Genomic DNA, 25726 nt, shown 5'->3' with positions numbered 1-25726 from the left:
TATAAGACACCTAGGACTACATTTGCTGAGGTGCTCAGTACTCACAACTGCAACTGAAGTCAACTGGAGCTGTTCTTTGAACATGTAAAATGCTAGTAAGCAAAAATTTCATTGACTGACTTCAATGGAGCCAAGATTTCACCCTTTGTGTAGAAACCTTATTTCCCCCCTGCCCCTTAGTTTTGTTACTTTTTTGGTATTTGATTTGTATCTTGTTATGGTGCAATGTACATTAACTGTGGGTGCATCACTGCAAGCTTGTTGGTAGGGTTGGTGGAACTTATAAAATACTATCATTCCATTAACAGTGTGATTATACACTGTTAGATTTTGGCATAAGACAATTTTTTTTATTAACTTGTATCTGCATTGAGACCTTCCTCAAGCCTCTGACATACATTTTGTTGTGCTCTCTTTGAGATAGCCCATCTGACTAGAAGGCAATGCTTGCTAATGACGAGTAACCAAATGTAATGGTTTTAGGATGTAATACTTTTTATATACATAACTGAATAATTGGCTAGATGGAATATGGAGTTTTTCACCTTCCCCTGAAATATCTAATATTGGCCATTGGTTTAGGCAACATAGCAGATTGAACGGACAATGTTAAATGGACCAGATCCTTATGTGGTGTAAATAGGTATAGCTCCATTGAAGTTATTTTTATGACTTCTCTAAAATATGACTTGTTTGCTGTGCTGATTGTGTAGCAGAAGGACTAACAAATATTGTTCCCAGAGCTGTGCTGACATCAGTGGATGTTGCTATGTATAAAAATCTTAAAATTAATAAGATGTTTTATTTTACTAATTAGCTCTTAAATATGCCTCTGCCAGGCTTCATCTTTTTGAGGGATCAGATGTTTCATGTGCTTTTTTCCCAGTCTCTTGTTTCTCTTTCTTTAGAGGAAATCTCCTATATTTACAGGAATGAAATGTAGCAAGTATAATGCTTTCAGCAAGCAACCTCTGGTGTCTGATTGATGGAACTGTGATGTCTGCTACTAAATCTCATTCATTTTCTGAGCTGAGAATGGCTAGCCAGGTGTTAGAAGATGATCAGTTCAGGGTACAAATTCTAGGAAATAAAGATCCATTCAGGAGAATAATCTCCAGGTTTAAAAAGGAAAGCACATGATAGTCATTAAAAATGCATCCCGGACAGATTACTTTGCTGTTGGTGAAACTGGTATAAGGTTGAAGCTCTGTAGTGTTTCCTTGTAGCGTCTCTTCCTTTATAGAAGTAGGCATAAGGCATATATTTTATGAACGAATATGTCCCATGGGATGCCATATGACTGAGAAAGGGAAAAATAATTGAGCCTACAAAGGTGTTAATATCTTTATGAATTCCTTTGCTGTCCAGTTTGAAAGCCTGAGTCATGGCATTGAAACAGAGGTTGTCATATAACCAGACTATGGAAAAAGAAAGAATAGTGATTCAGGAAATTAAGAGACTATACACCAGAAGTCATGGCAAAAATATATTCCATAACCGCTAGTTGTTCAAAAAATATTACAAGGACAGTGTTCCATTTTTAATTATATCTGACATATTTCTACATTAGTATATGGCTTTAAGGATGCCCAACCCCCACCAGCAGCCACTGTGCCCTGTCAGTCATCCTGAAATACACTAGAGCGCTTGTCAGGCCATCAGCTTGCAGATGCACCATGAGCCATAGTAGTTATACTGAAGTTCTAAGCAATTTTCCTTGTGTTTAGACAGTTGCTTTAGTGCCTGACTGTGGACTGTTTGTTTTGAGATAGGTGAGTTATGTTATTATCTTGTAAGTACACTTAGTTATTTTAGCAATAAACAAAATTCTAATGATTATATATTAGAAAGGTTAGCTGTATTTTTGGAGCCACTTTCTGTCATTACATTATTTTATTTAAATTACAGAGTACCGATTGTACTTAGAGCTTGTCTAACAATTATAATTTTTATAGTTGAATTTTACTTCAGGCTGCAGAAAACTTTCTTGCTTTTCTTTATTTCCAACCCGACGCTCCATTCTTTTATTCACTGAAATGCAGAACTTTGCCAATTTAGACATAGTTACAAGCACAAGCGGTTCTCCTGAAGTTACAAATATCAGAAAGTGTCTTAAGTATTTTCCCTGATTGCCTCTATACTTTCCTCTGTATTGCCTTGTTATGTTTCTAATCCACAAGAATACTAATAATTAATAACATAAAAATGATAGTGAAAACATAGAATGTTATGAATACTTCTGTGGGGCACAGCTGGGGATTCAAAATAGCTTGTAAGCAATACTGTGAAAACTGTACTAACTAGGGTTGCCAACTGTCCAGGATTGCTCTGGATTCTCCAGGAATTAAAAATTAATCTTTTATTAACGATTGTCATGGGATGAAACCTCCAGGAATACGTCCAACCTAAACTGGCAACCCTAGTGCTAATTTGTTAAGGTTTTGCAGTTATCGAAGCCACTTCTAGAGGAATTCCTTTTTGTAAGAAAGAGGCATGCTATAAAAGACTACTTTCAAGAAACCTCTAAGTGTTAAGTTGTTTTACTGTAGCTTAGAATATATGATTGAGATTTTCAGAGCAGTGCTGGGGATTTTGCCACACATTTTCCACTAATTTCAGCAATATAAAGTCCAGACCTAGAGCTTGCTGAAGTCAGTGGGATGACTACAATTGCCTTAATAGGGATTTGATCTGGCTCTAAGCAGTCAGTTTATTAGACAAACTGGTAGTAGCAAGGGGTTGCAACAACAAATAGAGATGGTTCTCAGCTTCAAAACTTGAGTCTGGTTTATAACATGCCCCAAGAAGACTGTTCAGAACCAAGGTTTTAGATCAAGCTAATCTTTAAGAAGATGAGAACAAGTGGTGGCATAATAAAATTAGGATGTTTATAACAGTCTCCAACCTGTCAAGGAATATGCAAAATATGAAGACGAGTCATATTTCACTTTGAGTATTTGTTATAGGAGGGTAAATGTGAAGGGGGATGCAGCATGCTGTCAAACAGGCAAGGAGTGAATGCTTTTTATTTCTGTATTTTTTGAGTTAAGCAGTGTTGCCACATTTTGACTGAGTTAAGGTGACTCCACTAGGAACAACTTAAATCGTGAGTATGTCCAAAGAGAAAATAAACCAAAATATCTTCCAGTGATTTCTTTAAACTGACAATAGAAGCATGAGGTGCTTCTCCTTGCAACTGATGTGCAGATTTGCCAAGAAAGAATTCAGAACAAAATTAACACTGTCCATTTGCAACAGCGCTGGTGGTCTTCAAGTTGGACTTGCAGTTTTGGGAAACCAACCTTGGAAATAAATTCAAAGCGGCAAAGCAAAAACCAGGAGCATTGTGCATAATAAAACGTGAACTGGGTCATTTAATTTAAAATGAAAATGCAGTTTGAAATTTTGGTTAGACACTTCAGAAAGCCAGGTCACTGATGTTCCCCCCACCATCCTAAAAAAAAAAAGTGAATTTCAGTAGGTTGAAGAAAGCAGGCCTTTCAAGGGTGTGAAATTGTTATTATTCTCTGATGCTAAAACAGCAGAAGAATCTGAATTTTCTCAGACAGTGGAAAGAACCCATTGACTTCAATGGTCAGGCTGAACCCAGGGCTTAATTTCTATACAAAGCCAATTTTGTTGATTTATCATGGAGTGGCAGCTTAAGAAGCATTAAATAGGAGTCAAATGTAGGTTCAGATGTGGAATCTAATTCAGAAGTCGACATGCATGGCTGGCTACCTGATAATAGGTTTCTAGAAGCCATAAACTCATCGATATAAGAATTAGCTTTCATACCAATATGTCAAAAAGGACCTTGTATTAATATTTAGAACTTGTATGAGATGTCCTAATGCAAAATGGTTGTGTTACTGTCTGAATGGAAATCTATTTTCCAGATTACTGTTAGATTTCTTGCAAATATTGACAAATATACTCAATGCTTTTTTTGCCTGTGTACTCAATGCTTTTTTTGCCTCTGTCTTCACAGACAAGGTCAGCTCCCAGACAGCTGCACTCTGCAGCACGGTATGGGGAGGAGGTGACCAGCCCTCTGTGGAGAAAGAAGTAGTTCGGGGCTATTTAGAAAAGCTGGACGAGCACAAGTCCATGGGGCCGGATGCGCTGCATCCGAGGGTGCTAAAGGAGTTGGCCGATGAGATTGCAGAGCCATTGGCCATTATCTTTGAAAAATCATGGCAATCGGGGGAGGTCCCGGATGACTGGAAAAAAGCTAATGTAGTGCCCATCTTTAAAAAAGGGAAGAAGGAAGATCCAGGGAACTACAGGCCAGTCAGTCTCACCTCAGTCCCTGGAAAAATCATGGAACAGGTCCTCAAGGAATCAATCCTGAACCACTTAAAGGAAAGGAAAGTGATCAGGAATAGTCAGCATGGATTCACCAAGGGCAAGTCATGCCTGACTAACCTAATTGCCTTCTATGACGAGATAACCGGCTCTGTGGATGAGGGGAAAGCAGTGGATGTACTATTTCTGGACTTTAGCAAAGCTTTTGATACAGTCTCCCACAGTATTCTTGCCAGCAAGTTAAAGAAGTATGGGCTGGATGAATAGACAGTAAGGTGGATAAAAAACTGGCTAGATGGTCGGGCTCAACGGGTAGTGATCAATGGTTCCATGTCTAGTTGGCAGCCGGTATCAAGTGGAGTGCCCCAAGGGTCGGTGCTGGGGCCGGTTTTATTCAATATCTTCATTAACGATCTGGAGGATGGTGTGGACTGCACCCTTAGCAAGTTTGCAGATGACACTAAACTGGGAGGAGTGGTTGATACACTGGAGGGTAGGGCTAGGATACAGAGGGACCTAGACAAATTAGAGGATTGGGCCAAAAGAAATATGATGAGGTTCAACAAGGACAAGTGCAGAGTCCTGCACTTAGGACGGAAGAATCCCATGGACTGCTACAGACTAGGGACCGAATGGCTGGGCAGCAGTTCTGCAGAAAAGGACCTAGGGGTTACGGTGGATGAAAAGCTGAATATGAGTCAACAGTGTGCCCTTGTTGCCAAGAAGGCTAATGGCATTTTGGGTTGTATAAGTAGGGGCATTTCCAGCAGATCGAGGGATGTGATCATTCCCCTCTACTCAGCACTGGTGAGGCCTCATTTGGAGTACTGTGTCCAGTTTTGGGCCCCACACTACAAGAAGGATGTGGATAAATTGGAGAGAGTCCAGCGGAGGGCAACAAAAATGATTAGGGGGCTGGAGCACATGACTTATGAGGAGAGGCTGAGGGAACTGGGATTGTTTAGTCTGCAGAAGAGAAGAATGAGGGGGGATTTGATAGCTGCTTTCAACTACCTGAAAGGGGGTTCCAAAGAGGATGGATCTAGACTGTTCTCAGTGGTAGAAGATGACAGAACAAGGAGTAATGGTCTCAAGTTGCAGAGGGGGAGGTTTAGGCTGGATATTAGGAAAAACTTTTTCACTAGTAGGGTGGTGAAGAACTGGAATGGGTTACCTAGGGAGGTAGTGGAATCTCCTTCCTTAGAGGTTTTTAAGGTCAGGCTTGACAAAGCCCTGGCTGGGATGATTTAGTTGGGTTTGGTCCTGCTTTGAGCAGGGGGCTGGACTAGATGACCTCCTGAGGTCCCTTCCAACCCTGAGATTCTATGATTCTATGAGAAATAATCCTAATTTAGCAGTAGTGTGTAACTTACCTGCATGCTAGGCAAGTTTTGAAGTTTTGTATTACTTATTTATACTGTGATGAGGGAACCTTTTCTGAGCATTAGTGCCCAAAAATAAAGTGACAGGTTGACAGCCAGCATCTTTGTGGACGCCTGTTGTATCTGTACTTCCTTCCACCTTGGCTTGCGATAGCCCCATCTTTAACATTGGACAGATGTTCTGGGGTCAGAGCATTATGCACTTGGATTTTTTTTTTCAATATATTGAGAGCAAACAGATATTTGCAGTCAGTGGGACCTCTTATTATAGATTTAACAGCAGCAGAACAAGAAAGAACAAAAGTGAAGTTGGTGAGAGTGTACATAGTAGGTGTCTCCTCTGATAGTCTAAACTGAACTCTGAAAACAAGATGGTTTCTGATGTCTGTACAGAGAGAGTACTTTGAAATCAAAAGGCATCTTGATTTTATTGCTACATAACCTCAGGTATATCAGTCCCTCCCAGACTATGGAAGTCTATTTGGGGACGTGCCAGCAGAACAGGAATCGTGCCATTTCAAGCATTCATGACTAAGGTTCAGCACCATTGTACTAAACTATCTTGTTCCCTTGCTACCTCCACTGGACAGCAGATGGAGAGAGTCCACTTTGTCACAGTGAAGACTAGAAAATGCCTAGAATATGAGAAAACTTCTCTCTTGCTGAATTGTTCTTGGTTTAAAAGAAGAAAAAATAGTTTTTTTTAATATATTCTAAGTGTTAAATTCACCAACAGTGAATAACTATGAAAAAAAAGAAAAGAAAAGAAAAAGAGGATCATCTAAATGACCTTGTTTTTCAGCATATACAGTATAGCCAATTTCAAGTTTATGGAGATGGACAAAACAGATGAAAAGGGGATAAGAACTTTACAGAACCTAGGAGGATGGATGAAACAAATTGTTTGCTCTTTGTGCAGCTTTTGTAGTCTTTGATAGTTGTCATTCGTTCTCAAATTTTCAAATAGCAGATATGAACCAAAAATGTGGGGGACCAATGTAACTTTAATGGAACAACAAGAGTTCCACCAGAACAGAATATCCTGATTCTACTACCAATTATTTTAACGAAGGGCCTCCAGCAATGGTTGTTGCCTATTGTTGTGTACTGAACTAATCCATCTTTTCAATGGCGTAAATTTTGACAGTGATAAAGATGCAAATAAAGCAATAGATTTAGTAGTTTTTAACACAGCCACTAGGTAAAGTGGTGTCCTCAGGACAATGTTAATGTGAAATCCTGACTTTTGGCATTCTTATGGCTGTCATGCCAAAGCCAGTTTTGTTTCTAAATTAAAGTCCAGGGCTGAAATCCTGGCCCCATTTGACTTAATGGCAAAACTTTCATTGACATTAAAGTCAGTCTAGATATAGATTCACATGAGCTTTTTGCTGAGTTAATAAAGATTAAAGATGAGTGTTTTATTCTGTCCTACTGGAGAGCAATACCTTTTAGATGTGTCTGGTTTTGATATTTTTTCTCTATAGGGTTGCCAGAAGATTTTAGGTTGCACAAACTTTCATGCTTCGATTGTATGCTGTATGGGGCAGGAACAAATTTTTTTGTTCCGTGTTTGTACAGCGCCTAGCACTCTGGGGTCGTGGTCCAGGACTAGTGGTCCCAATTGCTATGTGAATATAAATAATGTGGGAGGTGGGGAGGGAGACAGCTGAAGTTTTAATGCTCATGATCATGTCAACAGATGTCTTGACGGGCATTAATTCCCACAAGAAGTAGCCTTCTCCATTTTATAGTGAAGACTAATGTCCTCCCCAATTTCTCTTAGAGGCAACTTTAACCTATATAACATGGGCTTTGGCACAGTTATTACCTCCTGTTTTAGGCTGGGAGAGAGGGCACTTAAACATGTGTTTGTTTTTAAGCATGTGCTTAAGTCACACTAAAATCAATGGGATTTAAACATGTGCTTAAAATTAAGCATGTGCTCAAATGCTTTCCTGAATTGGGGCTTGACTGCAGACCCTAAGGTGGTGGTAATCCTATACGATGCATACTGTGTTGTATCTTTACATATATTGGTGTTGCAGCATTCAAATCAAATAACCTAATTTTCTTGTTTAAAAGCTTCCTCGGGATTTTTTTTGGGAATACCAGAATACTTAAATTTATGTAAAAATCTAGAATTCTTGCTATAAGTGCTAGACAAAAAGGTAGAAAGTCTGCCCTGCAACCGCATCCTACCTCCTGCTTCCCATGTCTGGGGTCCTCTGGATGCCATTAGGGAAATTTTGCTGGCAACACCCTTGTAATGTGCGAACCCCAGTTTGGGAACCACTGTTCTAGGTGATAAATATTTGTTAGGAATATTATGTTGACACATACCATAGTAGCCTAGGCCCTGATATTCATTCCACTTATCCAAGTACCTTGGTCCATACCAGTATGAGTCTTGCTGTCCCAATTATTGTTATTTACTGTTGTATCTTTGTTTTGTATACAGGTGACATGTCAGCAGCAGTGCCAAATGTTACATTGAAAATTGATCCTCAGGATCTTCAGATCCAGACATTTACAGTGGAGAAGCTGTTGGAACCATTGATAATTCAGGTATTTTTAGCACTGCAGAAATATTATGGACATTCATAAGAGGAGAGAAACGAGGGAAGAATTTACTTTACTCCTACCTAATGATGGGAAAACTGTATCTGAGTCTTCTGTACCTATGTATACACAATACTGGCTCAGGAATAGTCCAATTCACTTAGCCTCCTCTATTCTCACAAATGCAGCACATTTTATTGTACCTAATAGAATCTGTTCCACTGAAACCCTTATTCAGTGTTACCCAATGAATATGTAAATTTAGAAGGGAGAGAGAGATTACAAGTGGAGCTCCAGTATATAAAATGTCACATGGAAGGAAGGAATTGAGTCTGTTGCAGTCAGGGCCACCCAGAGGATTCAGGGGGCCTCGGGCAAAGCAATTTCGGGGGGGCCTTCCATAAAAAAAGTTGCAATGCTATAGAATACTATATTCTTGTGGGGGCCCCTGTGGGGCCCGGGGCCTGGGGCAAATTGCCCCACTTGCCTCCCCCTCTAGGTGGCCCTGGTTGCAGTTGATGGACAGAGGGGAAAGGAAGGGTTTTGAGATCTGTAGATAAGTCTAGTTATCTGAACCTAAAAGACTTCACATTCTGTGCCATGTTCTGTTTTAGATGAACCTGTCTGACAGTCCCTAATATCCCTGCCATTTAATTATTGTATATTGCACAATCATTATTTTAAATTGACAGGGTTTTTTGTCAACAGAAACATAGACCAAATGATTTAGTAAAACTCAGCAACTCTATAAATTGAGCCTGTTAAGTGTAAGCAGAGTCACACTATAAAATTTAGGGTTATTCCAAAAGTGTTCACCACTTACAGAGAAAATCTTTATCACACACAGTTGAGTTTACATGTAAACAAGAAACTTCTTTTTCTGTTTTACATCTATGCAATGGAAAATGCCTTGTTGAAAAAAACCTAGACAGAATTGCAATAGAATGATTATGCATGTGACTGTATATAAAAAAAAGGTACTTGTACTATACCACCCTTTTTAACAGTAGTCCTTTCTTTATTAGGCTAGGAATAGGAAATACGTCCTCTTCTCTGAATCCTAAACTATTCTTGGAATTTTTTTTCCTTTATGCACAGATGTAGCAGCATTTGCTTTTCGTAACAGGGTCGCTTGCCCCTTTGAGGGCTAGGGCCAGCCAACCCTAGTAACTAAGGGGACACACCTGAGCGGGGATCAGCTGATTACCTTATGACAGGAGTCGGCAACCTTTCAGATGTGGTGTGCTGAGTCTTCATTTATTCACTCTAATTTAAGGTTTCACGTGCCAGTAATACACGTTAATGTTTTTAGAAGGTGTCTTTCTATAAGTCTATAATATATAACTAAACTATTGTTGTATGTAAAGTAAATAAGGTTTTTAAAATGTTTAATTTAATTTTAAATGAAGCTTCTTAAAATGCAGAGCCCCCAGACCAGTGTCCAGGACCTGGGCAGTGTGAGTACCACTGAAAATCAGCTTGTGTGCCGCCTTTGGCATGCGTGCCATAGGTTGCCTACCCCTGCCTTATGAAGAGCAGCAGTAAGCTAGAGAGAGGAGGGGATTCTTAGGGAGACTAGAATAGAGTACAGAGGTTGCTGGGAGTGAGTAGGCTCCGGTAGAGGAAACTTGGGACTTGAGGAATGAGACTACAGGCAGGAAAGGCCTCAGAGTGACCTGATAATGAAGTAAATGGATGGATTTTGAATGTTTGTTAATTTAATAAACCAGAACCTGAAAAGGGGTGTGAAAGGACAACAGGGTTGAGAGTTATTGAAGAAAGGCCTTGAAGGGGGAAACTGAGGCAGGGTCTGCTTGCTGGGCTGCCCTGAGGCCATGAGGGGGTGTGCAAGAGGTGGCCCCTAATGACACTTCTAGTCAGTTACGTATAGCACAGCCATGTCAGCACATCACTTTCTTTCAAAATTTGTTACCACTGCAGAGCAAACTTCTTGTCACAGTGCTATACTGTTCATTTGGTGTTCTGCTCCTGCTGACTGTTAGAACATAATCCTTCTGTAGGGCCTGATCTATAGCCTGTTGAATTCAATGAAAGACCCTCCCCTCCCCCATTGACTTCAACAGGCAGAGACAACCTGTGCCTGCCGATAGTGAGGGCAGCAGCTTCAGGAGATGTTACTGACCATGCTCAGTATAAGCCAAGCAGCGAATCTTGGGGGCGGGGGGGGGAGGTGACATGTGACCCAGTGTGCCCCTCCATGTGTGGCCTCTGTCAATGGGCTTTGGATCAGGCCCTCATACTCTAGTCAAATAGATTATTTTCAGGGGTTGGCACTATGTTGCGTGACGGACACTTGACAAAGTTATCTTACTTAGTGATGGACGGGGAGGGGGGGAGAAGAGGGTTATGTCATTCAATGTTTCTTGAAAAATTACCACGGACCTCAACATTTTTATCATGGACACATTGGTGACCCCTGATTATTTTACATTGGTACTTAATGTTTGTATTACAGCCCTTTGAGGTGTCACTGGTCTTAAAAGGCAGTTGAGGGTGCTCATCCCTTTGGAGGATCCAAACCTTTGTGCCTGAAAGTAAAAATGCCCCAATGTTGATTGAAATAGAAACAACCTGTTGAATTTATTGGTGCAGATCCTATGTTGTGACTCTAGTTGTGGTGGAAGTGTGTGTCTGAATAAAGGTGAAGGTTCTGAGGGAGGTAGAAGGTGGATCTAGAGCAGAACAGAAACATATTTTTTTTCTAGATGACTCTACAATAGTTTCCTTTGGCAGTTCCCCTAAAAGTAGTATCTTTGGTCAATGCAGAGTATGACCACAAGGTGACCAGGCTAATTCAAAATAATACTAACTTATTCTTAGTCACCAATAATGAATAAATAAAATAAACATTCTAAGGCTTTGATTCTGTCTGAAGTTAGTATCTTCCATTACAGATTCCAGATCAACATGAATCTGAAAAGAAAGTTATGAAAAATCGTCATTATTTCGCTATAGCGAATATTCATTGTTAATCTCTCTGCATTTATTCCTTAGTATAGCTTCCATTGTTTTGTTATATTCCTTAAAGTGTTGAGTGCAGAATGTTCCAGGTTACTTACCACCTTTACATATAATCTGTACACTAATTGATAGTGACTTACGTCACTGTCTGACTTCCAGATTCATTTGTTCATAAATCTTTAGCCTGTTCTTTTAATAGTTTCCTTATTCTTCATTTTAAGCTTTGATTTCTCTTCAATCTAAAAGTTTTCCCCCAGTACATAGGTAAATCAGGAGGTAATTGTGCATGGATGCCAAGCTTGATACATTTTAGTCATCCAATTCCATTTACTCTGTGTGATAACTTTCACAGTTGCATCTATCTGCAATAAATTCCTCCAAAGGATTAGACAATCTTTTTCCCAGCAATTACATTTTTTTATTGTAACTATATGCATATGCACTTAATCGCTTTAAAAAGTCCTCACTGGGTAAAAGAGGTGATACATGGGGGCGGGGCATGCAGGGTCACACTCCTCCCAGATTTGCTGCTTGGCTTGTACTGAGCATGTTCAGTAATATTGATGAAGCTGGCTGTCCTCACTCTGCGCCCCCCCCCCCCATATCTGTGCTTGGCAATGTAAGGGGGGAAGAAACTTAGTTTTATGCAAAGTTGCATTTTTTTTTACTTCTATTTATTGTATAACCTGTAAAAGGTAGGCCACACTGCTAGATGCAGTCTGTGAAAGTGGTCCAATCTAGATCATATCTGCACCTTTGTGTCTTTATAGGTAAAAGCTCAGTTGATGAGTGTTGCATTTTTTGCCTAATTCACAAGCACTATAAAGTCTGACTCTACTGTCAGATTGAATAGGCTGATGGCCTTCAAGAAATATTTTATATAGGCTTTTTAGGTTCTAAAGGTTGCTGAATCATAAAGCTGGGATGCACTCTCAGTGACATGCCATTTGTGAACTCCCCAAGTAGGCTTCATAATAAATAACTTTGTTGATTAATATATGTAGCACCAAAGGCAACATTGATTTCAGGTAATTGCTGACCTAAATGGTATTCTTATTATTTTGCTTATAGGCATGTGAGGATTGTGGGTGTACAATCCACTTAAAAACCCTGAACTCTGGGGTTTGGAAAGTATGTTTGCCAAATTCTTCAAACCCCACCCCCCTTTTTTTTTCTGCAGCCTTCCTTTAAAGAGATCCCATCAACATGTAAACTGTCTTCATCTGAAAGTGTTGTACCTATTATTGTTTCAAGATTTGTTGTATTTAAGATTACTGTAACTGCAGGAGTTTAATGGAAAACTCTCCTTTCAGTTTGTTCATTGTGTTCATTTGACAACATTAGGTGTATAGCCAGTTTCATTGTTTTGTTGAAGCTCAGTTGAGTTTTCTCTCTTGTCCATTTATGTGAAGGCATCTCTCCTGCTGGGCCTGGGAAAGAGCATGCCCATAGCACTCCCCAGAAGAGTGCTCACCAGACAGAGAACAGCAGTCTCACTACAACTAAAGAGGCAGCAGATTGGGGATATGCATGGAGGGAAAAGAATAGGTGTGCAGGGGACAGGGAAGGGTCGAGTATATTTGGTGTTGTGGTTCTCAGGCCTGCTTATTCTTTTACTGAAAAGACACTTGGACCATTCTCCTCTGGTATATCAACTCTGAAGACATGAAATCAGCATCACAGTTATCAGCTCCCTTTGGCACACATGCTCTGCGCAGTTTGCACACCAGACACCTGCTTGAGATAAAAATAAAGCATACTTACTATTTCATCTTTGATATTTTTATTAAAGGGAAGCACAAGTTACACAGAAAATAAACACAAAGATGCAACATCAGGCTTTACGTTTTCATATTTCTAGTAAGAGTCATTTATTGTCTTTCCCAGCATACCCCCTAGCTATAGAAGGCATTCAGCATTCACAGACAGCCTGCCACTTTGAGACTGTCCTCCAAGTTCTGGATAAAAAACTTCAGTTCCAAGCCTGCTTTTAAAAGACTTATTTTTTTTTCTCTTTGTCCATGGTGACTCGTGATTAATCAAAGTGGAAAATTCCCCACAACTTGGAAGCTCGGATCTTCTTTTCAATTTCAAATTATCTCGGTCTCTTTCCATTAATGTCTCTTCCTGGGTTGGACAATGGGGATAGTTACTTGAAGCCAGTTTGATGTGAACAAGTGGCTTGGTAGGTGCCCCTTCCTGCTTGACTGCTCACCACCTTGCTGTGAGATGTAGCTGAAGTTGCAGCACAGTTTGAGCACAGTTTTCTAAATACACAAAATGACAATCTGTATACATATGTCATAATGGCCAAGTTCAGAGCATTACAAGCTTTCACAAAAGACCTCACTTGATATATTTTATAGTACAATAACAGTGTATGGCGTCAGTTGGTTTAACTGCTTTTTTGGGGGGATTAAATGTTCTGTTATCCCCTTGGGGTGTCTGGCCTCTGATTGTCACAACACATTTGTAGCTTAGGGTTCCTCCTTTTGGATGGAAGGGCCAATGGAAGTGTATTAGTAATAGGGGAGTTGTCTTTAGTTCTGTGTAGCATAAGTGCACTGTAAGGGCAGGTCTACACTTAAAACACTGCATTGACACAGTTCGCACTGATGCCGCTATAGTGCTTTAATGGAGACACTCTATGCTGACAGGAGAGCTCTTCCGTTGACATAGTTAATCCACCTCCATGAGAGGCAGTAGATATGTCAATGAGAGAAGCTCTCCTGCTGACATAATGCTGTCTAGACCCGTGCTTAGGTCAGTAGAACTACATTGCACGGGATGTGGATTTTTCATACCCCTGAGCGACGTGGTTATGCTGAAGTAATTCTGTAGTGCAGACCTGTCTTAAGAGTGGCAAAAAACTATTAACCACAATTTATATGGGCAGTACTTCTTTGTTTTCTCCAGACATCTGAATTACAGAAAGGACTGTTAGTGTTTGAAAGTATAGGCAAGCTGTACGGCCCTTGCCACTAGGCAGCTCAAAACAAATGCTTTATTCTTTTGAACAGTGAGAGGCTCCCCAGTTCCAACTGGCCCCTTCTGCAGGTGCAGTTTGATATGTTGATTTGGCTTCTGAGGCCCATATTATCCTATTCAGAGCCTGTGTTGGGTACACACAGACCCTTAAATCAAGAACGCCCAGCCTCTGGCCTAACCCAGAATCTTTTAGATGAAATCTGGAAATGAAAAGCAAAGACAATTTGCTTGACATTTGCAGCTTGGAGGTACATAGCGTGAGAATCTCAGGAATGAAGTTTGAATCTGTAGTATAATTCTTTTTCTCCACATATACTGAATACCTTCTGAAAATCAAGGTTTTCACTGAGTGTTGGAAAACATGCTTGGTGTACATTGCCACTGGGGTGCAGGAGGATGTGACAGTATTTAATTAACTGGGAGCTGTGTCTGAGCATGGACTGGATAAATGGGATCATACTTTATCTGATAGCATGTGCTATTATGCTAGCATTTTGTCTGGGTACTGTACCCTTCCACTGCTAGCTGTATTAATGATGTAGCAAAAGGAGCAAACCTAGTATGATGCCACTACACAGTTCAGCTATCCCTGTGCAAGTTGCATCCCTCATTCAGCATCTTCATTACACATCTTTCAATATTATTTTTATATTTCCTAACCTATGTGAGCCAAGAACTTTTTATCAAATTGTGATGGGTATTTTAGATCAGAGTCTGCCTCAAAGAAATAATATTGAGCCCATTTCTATGGAAATGAATGCATTATGTTTTATCTTCTTATGTTCCTGGCAGAGATCCTGAAGATGCAGGGTCCTGCAGGTATAAGCTTTCATCTACTGGAATGAGTATCATATTTTTGTTGTTTGTTTTTTATTTCTGTTTGACTTTTTTTTAATTGTACAAAACACATTAAACAACTATCACATGTGTGTAAAGGTACATTACACACATCTGAATGCAGTGAAAATTAAAATAAACAAAATGTACTAGTAATAAATTTCTGAGAATGGCAAGTAACCATATTTCTTTAAATCCATCCTGCTTTTCATTTAGGTGAAATGGTGTTTTCTCTCAGGACTTAAATCATTCAGGCTTGCATGCTAGTCTTTAACATTAAGTTTGCTGCCTTCCACATTGGAAATATCAGCCTATAAACTGTGAAACTGGCTCTTAACAAAATATGGTCCTTGTGGCTGTATATTGAATCCCCTGAAAATAACATTTTAGGATTTCTAAAGTAAGTTATTTAGACTGTTGCTTTCAGTGCATATTCCACCAGCTGGCTGATTTATGTGAAGTAAATAATTTGATTTCTTTCTATTGAAGTTTGAACTGAGGCTGCGCTCATCAATCTAAAGAAAACTCTTTTTAATAATCTGTACTTGACATGTCTCCTGCATGACTCTCCAAAATAGTTGAGGTCAGGTGCCAGCTTGTCTTTGTTCTCTGTCCCAAAATTCCATATGAATGAGGCAGGGGTCAAGACTTCCTCGTTTCAAGGACTGGTTATGGAAATGCTTTCCTGAGGATCTGTTGAAGACCCTCTATTAGGCACTGATCCAGCAGGACACGAAACCATGTGAACTTCTGAATAAAAGCCTGTATACCACCAGATCTTGATCAGGGTCTTGATCAGGATATGCAGTTGAAGGGAGACAGACATAGGAATGAATTTATGTGGCAGGCTGGAATTTTGTTAGCGTAACTCTGGGGAGGAGGTGCCTCTGCCCTACCTCCCCCAACTCTCTCATGCTAGGCATTTAAGTGGGTCAGTAAAATGGGTTATAGGACTCCTACCATATAACCCATAACTGTGAGTAGACTCTCCCTGGACTACCTCTAGGATTCAGTTAGTTCATCTGAATAGTTTCATTCTCCTCCCTGCACGAGGAACAAAGTGTACCACAGGTCTGCAAAGATGTCAGGACTCCCTTTCTCCCATAGGCATAAGGCCCACTAATGAAATACCAGGTCTCTCTTTACCTCTGGGCATGGCCTTTATCCACACTGAATACTGACCTCAAGCTATGACAAGCTAAACAATATCACCAATTACTAATGGTATTTTAAAGTCTTATTCCTCGTAACGGAGCTGTGCCTGATAGATGCTGCCAGGAAGATGACAAAACACAGTAGATCTCTGCTAGTTTGAGCCTAATGGGAAAAATTCCTTCCTGACCCCAAAAAAGCAATCAGGCAGACACGCAACATCCTGAAAACACAGCTCATATACTGCAAAGGGAGGGAGAAAGGGGCAGGGTGGGGCATCCTCAATGGAAGTTCCATGGGTGCTGGAACAATTTGTATTGTGGAGGTGTGGAGAGCAATTGAACCAAACTGTAAACCCTGCATATGATGGAAACCACTTCAAGCCAGGGGTGCAGCAGCACCTTCAGCACCCCTAGTTCCAGCATTTATGAATGGAACAAGAGGCTCCAAAGACCTGGAAAATTGTTTAAATTACTGAAGGGGGAGGAGCTAAGGGCCAGTCAGCTTCCATCTACCCTTGCCTGCCCAATTGGAGGCAGAGAACCTATGGAGAAGGAGGGGCCAGTACCTTCTTCCTGGACATGTCCTCTCCCCACCCTGCATCTGCCTTCCACACAGCTGTCCAATCAAGTTTCCTGTCCAATGAGGCGGATGGGTGGTGTTATCTTTATTATGCACCCTTTGACATACTGCCTCATATCAAACAACAAGCACTATAGCTGCCTGAACTAGAGTTTAACCTGAATTTTAAACTATACTAAAGATCTGCTGGCACAGCATAACGAACTAGAAGAATAATAAAGAATTCAAAACATCATTAGTGAAAATATCTTTTGATGTTTGTTAAATCGACAATGCTTCCCTTTTTAAAAAAAAAATCTCTTTAGAATGCACTATTAGTGTGACAGCCATTGCAATGCATCAGAAAATACTTTGTTAGAAAAATTTATGATGGAGTGTGGAGGTTGTGTTCAATAGATGTGGAATGTAGAGTGGGAAGCTACATGAAAATAGCTTGCTTATGCTCATTAAAATGCATGATTTAAAAACAGTTTAGATGATTATGCTCTAACCTAGATTCCAAACAAACATTATGCACATCTTAAATGATTTGCAAAAACATTGAATTATTTTGGGCTAAATCCTGTCCATTGTGATTCTGCCCTACATTAGGGGAAAAATGTGGAGAGATGGGTCTGCACCCATTGCATACTGTGGACGCTCTTTCTGTCCCTGCTTGAGAGATGGTAGGGGGAGTAGCCAAAAGGGATTGTGGGAGCAATGGAAGTGAAACTGAGAGTTATGCTTCCTGCTGTTACTGAGGATTTTGTAAATACACTTTTAATTTTTATGTCATTATGACATTTTATAGGAAACAGCATAAGAATTTTAGAGCAATGGTAATAAGATGGGTCAGAGTGGCAACAATGATATTCTATCAGCTTTGTTTTGAACCCTATGAAATGAAGGTAATATATCTGGGAGAATTTCAAAAGTCAGACACTGAGATTAAAAAAATTGTCGAGTCTAACAATATATTTTTGGGTGTGGCTCTTTATTTTTGAAGTATCTGCTCACTCCTAGGGCTGTTCATTATTTTGTTGTTAATTTTAAATAACTAAAAGCAATATTAGTCTATTGGCTGCAGAATTTAAGACACTCATTTATTTATTTTTAAATTTTAGGTTACCACATTAGTGAATTGCCCACAAACCCCTTCTAATAAGAAAAAAGGATGTTCCAAAAGAGCCCGTGTCCTCTTAGCTTCTGTGGAAAAAGCCACTTGGAATCTATTGGACAAAGGAGAGAAAATTGCTAAGGAAGCCATTGTATTTAAGGAGGAACTTAATGCAGCACTTAATGATGTTCGTAAAGAAAGTAAGTACAGTACCCACTGTGAATAAACCAGGTGCTTTAAGGAATTCAGTTATACATATAATTTTTGTTAGTGTGTCTATCTCTAAAATGCAAATTGCCTTTCCCATTTACTGAAGTTTGTTCTTTAAAATAAAAAGTATATCATTGTGGTGAAATAATGTCCTTGGTTCTTTGGTTTTGTCTCTCTGAGATTAGTTTAGCACTCACCAGGCTGAAGATTATCCAGTAGATGTTATTTGTAGATATTGCACAATTGAAGATGTCAGTTTAAAAAAAGGGGGGGGGGGAAATTTCTACAAATTCTGTACTTAAAAACATGTTATACAGTTTAATAGTGATTCTGTAGTCTTAATGTGATGCCATTAGTCTTTAATATGCTTAGACTCATAGAATTTAAGGTCAGAAGGGACCATTGTGATCCCCTAGTCTGACCTCCTGCACGTTGCAGGCCTCACCCACTCTTGAAATAGATTCCTATTTTCTGGCTAAGTTACTGAAGTCCTCAAATAATGATTTAAAGATTTCAAGTTACAGAGAATTCACCATTTACACTAATTTAAACCTGCAAGTGACCTGTGCCCCATGCTGCAGAGGAAAGCAAAACTACCCCAGGGTCTCTGCTATATTTGGGGTTGGCAATCAGTTAGACCCTGAGCATGTGGGAAAGACCTACCAGGCAGATACCACAGATAATTCTTTTCCAGGTAACTCAGAGCCCTCCCCGTCTAGTGTCCCATCTCTGGCCATTGGGGATTTTTGCTACTGGCAGTCGTCGATGGGCCACATGCCATTGTAGGCAATCTCATCCATAATTTATCAAGCTGAGTCTTTAAGCCAGTTATACTCTTTTTTTTTTAATTTCCTCCCCTGCCACTGCTCCCCTTAGAAAGCTTTTTCAGAATTTCACTTATCTGATGGTTAGAAACCTTCACCTAGTTTCAACCCTAAATTACATTTTATTTCCTCAAATACAGTAATGTTGTCCTTTTATTTATTTATTTATTTATTTATTTATTTATTTATTTATTTATTTATTTATTTATTTATTTATTTTACCTCAGTCAATTTGGGGCCCTGGGGGTATTCCAGATGGGAGCAGAAATTGGTGATAGCCAGGTATTTCTTTGATGCAGTTTTGTTTATTTACAAAGAATGTACAAAGTCCTGTGTCTCTGAATGAAAAGGAATCCAATAGCAGGAAACAGATTCTTTTGCTTGCAGCATCAAGGGCATATTTTTCAGCCTACACCGCTGACTCAAACCTCTCCACAGGTTTCTTCCAGGGTTAACACCATGTGTTCAGCTGTCTGTCTGTCTGTCTGTTTCTGGCCTATTCTACACCTAGAATATTAGGTCGGTATTCACACCCCTGAGCAATACAGTTAAATCAACTTAAGCCCGGATGTAGACAGTGCTAGGTTGATGGGAGAATTCTCTGTTGGTGTAAGTAGTGTCTTCTTTGAAGGGCTACAGAGGCACAGCTGTGCTGCGGTAGTGGTTTTATGTGTAGACATACCCTCAGGCCTGGTCTACACTACGGGGTTAGGTCAAATTTAGCCGTGTTAGGTCAATTTAAAAATGACTGCGTCCACACAACCAACCCCGTTCCGTCGACCTAAAGGGCTCTTAAAATCAACTTCTTTACTTCTCCCCGGCGAGGGGAGTAGTGCTAAAATCGACCTTGCTGGGTCAGATTTGGAGTAGTGGGACCCAAATTGATGGTATTGGCCTCTGGGAGCTATCCCAGAGGGCTCCATTGTGGCTGCTCTGGACAGCACTTTGAACTCTGATGCACTAGCCAGGTACACAGGAAAAGCCCCGGAACTTTTGAATTTCATTTCCTGTTTGGTCAGCATGGCGGAAGCACTGGTGACCATGCAGTCCCCCCAGAATCGCAAACGAGCTCCAGTATGGACCGAAAGGGAGACATTGGATGTGATTGCTGTATGGGGAGAAGCATCTGTGCAGGCCGAACTCCAATCAAAAAGAAGAAATGCAAATATATTTGCCAAAATCTCACAGGGCATGTTGGACAGAGGCTACACAAGGGACACACAGCAGTGCTGTGTGAAAGTTAAGGAGCTCAGGCAAGCCTACCAAAAGACAAAGGAGGCAAACGGTCGCTCCAGGTCAGAGACCTATACATGCCGCTTCTATGACCAGCTGCATGCCATTCTAGGGGGCACCCTACTACTATCCCACCACTGTCTGTGGACACCTGCAAGGGGGGAGTCTCACGCAACAGGGAGGAGGATTTTGTGGATGAGGAAGAGGAGGAGGAGGAGCAGAAGAATGCGCAGCAGGCAAGCGGTGAATCCATTCTCCCCAGCAGCCAGGAACTTTTCTTCACCCTGGAGCCAATACCCTCCCAAGGTGGGATCCCTGATCCTGAAGCCAGAGACGGCACCTCTGGTGAGTGCACATTTGTAACTACAGTACAGGGTTTAAAAGCAATAGTGATTAATGTTTGATTTGCCCTGAAGACTTGGGATGCATTCACAGCCAGTACAGCTACTGGAAAGGTATGTTCACATGTCTGGGGATGGAGTGGGAATTTTCCAGGGATATCTCCACGAAGCTCTCCTGGAGGTACTCTGAAAGCCTTTCCAGAAGGTTTCTGGGGAGGGCTGTCTTATTTCATCCTCCACGGTAGGACACTTTACCATGCCAAGCCAGTAGCAATTATTCTGGAATCATTGCAGCAGAAAGCATGGCAGTGAATGGTCCTGGGTTTTGGTCGCATTCAAGCAACATTCGGTCTATATCTTTCTGTGTTAGCCTCAGTAGAGTGATATCGTTCTTGGTCACCTGGTTGAAATAAGGGAATTTTTGTAAGGGAACAGTAAAAGGACCCTGTTCATGCTGGGCTATTTGTGCTTGGCTAAAAGGGATCATCCCAGAGAATAGCCACACGGCAGGGGGGAGGGGTGAAGGGATCTTCCCAGAGAATAGCCATGTGGTGGGGTGAGGATAGGTGTCTGCTGCGCATCCACCCAAAAACTGCAGCCCCTCCTTTTAAATATGAAACCCAACCCATTGCTAGCTCTGGGAAAGGAGGGTGCTGCAGTTTGAAAACATTCCCACATGTTATGAAGGCGTTAGAAACCAAACCCTCGTACCCTTTGGCTTACATGGCTGCCTGGAAACCAAATTCTGTTGCCCAGCCATGTGTGATGTGTCACCATACCAGCAGGGGCTCAATATAAAAGGTAAAATGCGACCTTCTACCTCAAGCACATGTGCTGTCTGCTGTTAATTGCTTGATTCACTGTGAAAGAGTCTCCCTTTTGTTCTCAGAAATGTATCATCTTAAATTTTACTCTCCCTTTTTGTCTCCCCCCAGGTGCAAATGTTTCCCCATACGCTCCCCATATCATCTCCATCCCTGAGGTTATCACAGATTAGAAGGCGAAAAAACGCACTCGCAATGACATGTTTTCTGAACTCATGCAGTCCCCCCGCACTGATACGGCACAGCTTAATGCATGGAGGCATTCAGTGGCAGAGTCCAGGAAAGAATTAAGTGAGCGCGAAGAGCAGAGACAGAACGCAATGCTGAGGCTAATGGGGGAGCAAACGGACATGATGAAGCGTCTGTTGGGGGAGCAAACGGACATGATGAAGTGTCTGTTGGAGCTGCAGGAAAGCCAACAAGAACACAGACCCCAGCTGAATAACTGCCTGCTCTCCTCCCCAAGTTCCATATCTGCCTCACCCAGATGCCCAAGAATGTGGGTGGGGAGGCTCCAGGCACCCAGCCACTCCACTCTGAGGATGGCCTAAGCAACAGAAGGCTGTAATTCAAACAGTTTGATTTTTAGTGTGGCTACAATAAAAAATGTGGCCTTGTCCTTACCTCCTCCCCCACCCTACCTGGGCTGCCTTGTCCATTATCTCATTTTTTAAAAATTAATAAAGAAAGAATGCATAGTTTCAAAACAGTAGTTACTTTATTTTGAAGGGGGGAGGGTGGTTGGCTTACAGGGAATTAAAATCAACAAAGGGGGCGGGTTTGCATCAAGGAGAAACACACACAACAGTCACACTGAAGCCTGGCCAGTCATGAAACTGGCTTTCAAAGCCTCTCTGATGCGCAGTGCGCCTTGCTGTGCTCTTCTAATTGCCCTGGTGTTTGGCTGCTCAAAATCGGATGCCAGGCAATTTATCTCAACCTCCCACCCCGCCATAAACGTCTCCTCCTTACCCTCACAAATATTATGGAGCACACAGCAAGCAGCAATAACAATAGGAATATTGGTTTCGCTGAGGTCTAACCGAGTCAGTAAACTGTGCCAGCAAGCATTTAAACATCCAAAGGCACATTCTACCACCATTCTGCACTTGCTCAGCCTATAGTTGAACTGCTCCTTACTACTGTCCAGGCGGCCTGTGTAAGGATTCATGAGCCAGGAGCAAGGGGTCTCCAAGGATAACTATGGGCATTTCAACATTCCCAACAGTAATTTTCTGGTCTGGGAAATAAGTCCCTTCTTGCAGTTGCTCGAACATCCCGGAGTTCCTAAATATGCAAGTGTCATGCACCTTTCCCCACCATCCCACGCTGATGTTGGTGAAACGTTCCTTGTAATCCACCACTGCTTTTAGCACCATTGAGAAGTACCCCTTGCGGTTTATGTACTGGTTGGCAAGGTGGTCCAGTGCCAAGATGGGGATATGTGTTCCGTGTATCGCCCCACCACAGTTAGGGAACCCCATTGCAGCAAAGCCATCCAGTATGACCTGCACATTTCCCAGAGTCACTACTCTTGATAACAGAATGTCAATGATTGCATTGGCTACTTGGATCACAGCAACCCCCACAGTAGACTTGCCCACTCCAAATTGATTCCCGACTGACCGGTAGCAGTCAGGCATTGCAAGCTTCCACAGGACTATTGCCACTCACTTCTCAGCTGTCAGGGCAGCTCTCATCTTGGTATTCCTGTGCTTCAGGGTGGGGGAAAGCAACTCACAGAGTTCCAGGAAAGTGGACTTATGTATGCAAAAGTTTCGCAGCCACTGTGAATCATCCCATACTGCAACACTATGTGGTCCCACCAGTCTGTGCTTGTTTGCCTGGCCCAGAATCGGTGTTCCACTGTATCAACCAGCCCCAGTGCCACCATGATGTCCCAATTGCCACAGCCCATGCTTTCAGGAATGTCTGTGTCCATGTCCTCATCAAAATCCCCCTTGTGCTGGCGTCTCTTATGGTTCTGCATATACTTCAGAATAATGCGTGAGGTGTTTACAATGCTCACAACAGCAGCAGTGATGGTGAGCTGAGTGGGCTCCATGCTTGCTGTGGTATGGTGTCTGCACGGGTAACTCAGGAAAAAAGGTGCAAAATGATTGTCTGCCATTGCTTTCACGAAGGAAGAGGTGACTGACGACATGTACCCAAAACCACCTGCGACAATGTTTTTGCCCCATCAGGCATTGGGAGCTTAACCCAGAATTCCAGTGGGCAGTGGAGACTGGGGGAACTGTGGGATAGCTACCCACAGTGTACCGCTCTGTAAGTCAATGCTAGCCACGGTAGTGAGGACGCACTCCACCGACTTAATGTGCTTAGTGCGGACATATGCAATCGACTGTATACAATTGATTTCTACACCCACTCACAACAATACTCAGCAAAAGCTTCTGGACAGATTCTCATACTCCTTTTTGTTTTAGGTAGGGGCTTATTAGTTACATTAATTGAAGAGTGAGTTCGCACCTATCAGTAAGGTTTTAACTAAACCCATAACAAGGTTTTACCCAACTGACACCATTCATTCATTAATTTTGTTGGCTGGGATTTTCAAAGGCACAGAGGGAATTGTGTGCCTAACAGCCATTTGTGCCTTGGAAAATCTCCTCTGTTATTTTTGTCACTAACAGTTATACAATAAAACAATACTTGTTTAACCAATGTCGCCTCTGTGAAAGTCATGCATATTTCCCCTGTGTAGAATCCATCTATATAAATCTCTCAGGAAGCAGTTGCACCTTTTTTTTTTTGAAGGATCTGGTTCCTGTATTTGCTGTGATGTCAGCCTCATTTCTCCTCATTACCTTTCTTGGTTATGTAATTAATTGAAATGAACATGTGATCTTACAGCTTGCTTAAAATAATGTAAAAGGTGGTCATGTTTTGATCAGACTGAATCTGGTTAAATTAACAAAGATGAGTGTGAGGAACCAATTTCTCATTACCTTATTTGGAAGAAAGTAATTATATAGCTCACTCTGATGTGTGTGTACTCTTTCCTCTTGCTGCTAAAGAATGAGGATGTTTGTTTGGTGGGTTTGGGGTGGAAGGACTTCCCAGTCCTTTTCATGAACCAGTACAGAAAGGCCTGACCAGTCAAACATTCCCTGAAAAGTTTGGGACTGGGAAGGGGGCTCTCACTGCAGTCTTCTTCCCATTGGCTCTTCTGAGATTAGGATTCTGGGTTTTTTTTCTCCCTACCTGCTGAGGCTAGAGGAAGAGGTGTTAGGGGAAAATTATGGATTTAAGTGGAACCCATACAAAAATTGTCAGGTTTGCATAGTTTCTGACATAAAACCAAGTAAACCTTGACTGTTTCAGCTGAGGTGTTTTTTAGTTTTTGCATTCACGTGCACTGAACCTCATGTCAATGCACTGAGTTTAGCACCTCTCTAGTCACGTACATCTGATTTTGTGTAATATTTAGGGTTGCTCACATTTAATTGGAAAATGGGTTATTTTTATGGTAAACAGATGAACAGAGTTCACCGAGGTCTGCGTACTCAGACATTAGTTTTAGGTTACATCATGGAGTGAGACCAAGGAGAGTGATGCCAGGGACTCATAGCAATCAGGAGCTCAACCATAACACTGAACATATACATAAGACCAGACCAATAGACTCTCAGTGCAGTAGAATTTTAACTCCCTAAAGGGTCATGTATGTCCCACAAATGTGAAAAAAAGATGGGCCAAATTCTATTCACTTGCAGAGGGGCAACCTAGTGATGTTATAGTGTAAATACAAGTAGTATTTGGCACATTTTTAAAAAGTAATTTGGAAGCCAGACAGTAACTCAGAATTGACCTCTTTAGAGAAAAATAAAAAGTTGTCATACAAGCTAATATTCTGTCCTTTGCTACATACTGAATAAAATTCTTCTGTGGGTTATATCCCAGATAACCCCCACTAAATTCAGTAAGGTTGTATAGAGTATAAGTCATGGCAGAATTTGGTCCATTATCTATTGCAGCAATTCTCTAGATCTACAGCATTTTTTTTTGTTTTTAGTGTGCATCAATTTCTTAAAACCACTTTGATACCAACATCTCTCAGTTTCAGTTAGCTCTTCTGCTAATTTGCATATTTAATTTTTAGAGAACATTTCATAAGCTATTCTATTCCACTTTACATATTTTTCAAATATATGTTAAAGGTAATTTATGTAGTTACTGAACTTATGATCTAAACAGTCCTGTAGACAGACATAATTACCAAACGTATCAGTGGCACACCATGCTTTTTGCGATAGCCATACAGTTGGCAATTTAAAAACAAGCTTTATAAAAGCAGAAAGAAATAGGTCTAGTTAAAACAGTCTTGTACCCTAAGACATTCCCCTCCAGGATATGTCTACACTGCAGTTCAATGTGTGACCGT

General features: G+C 41.1%; 1 protein-coding gene across 1 annotated transcript in view; it reads left to right on the top strand.

The window, feature by feature from the left end:
• CTNNA3 (catenin alpha 3) overlaps positions 1-25726 on the top strand; it is a 967088-nt gene that overhangs the window by 7963 nt on the left and 933399 nt on the right. Inside the window, exons 3-4 of the mRNA XM_045025624.1 lie at positions 8152-8258; positions 17897-18089. Of these exons, the coding sequence (XP_044881559.1) occupies positions 8157-8258; positions 17897-18089 (295 nt within the window). The 5' untranslated portion in view covers positions 8152-8156. The remainder of the gene's footprint in view (positions 1-8151; positions 8259-17896; positions 18090-25726) is intronic.

The sequence above is a fragment of the Mauremys mutica genome, chromosome 7, assembly GCF_020497125.1.
Source record: "Mauremys mutica isolate MM-2020 ecotype Southern chromosome 7, ASM2049712v1, whole genome shotgun sequence".
Classification (NCBI taxonomy): Eukaryota; Metazoa; Chordata; order Testudines; family Geoemydidae; genus Mauremys; species Mauremys mutica.
Note: the sequence above shows the minus strand (reverse complement) of the source record. Positions and strands in the feature narration are given on the sequence as shown.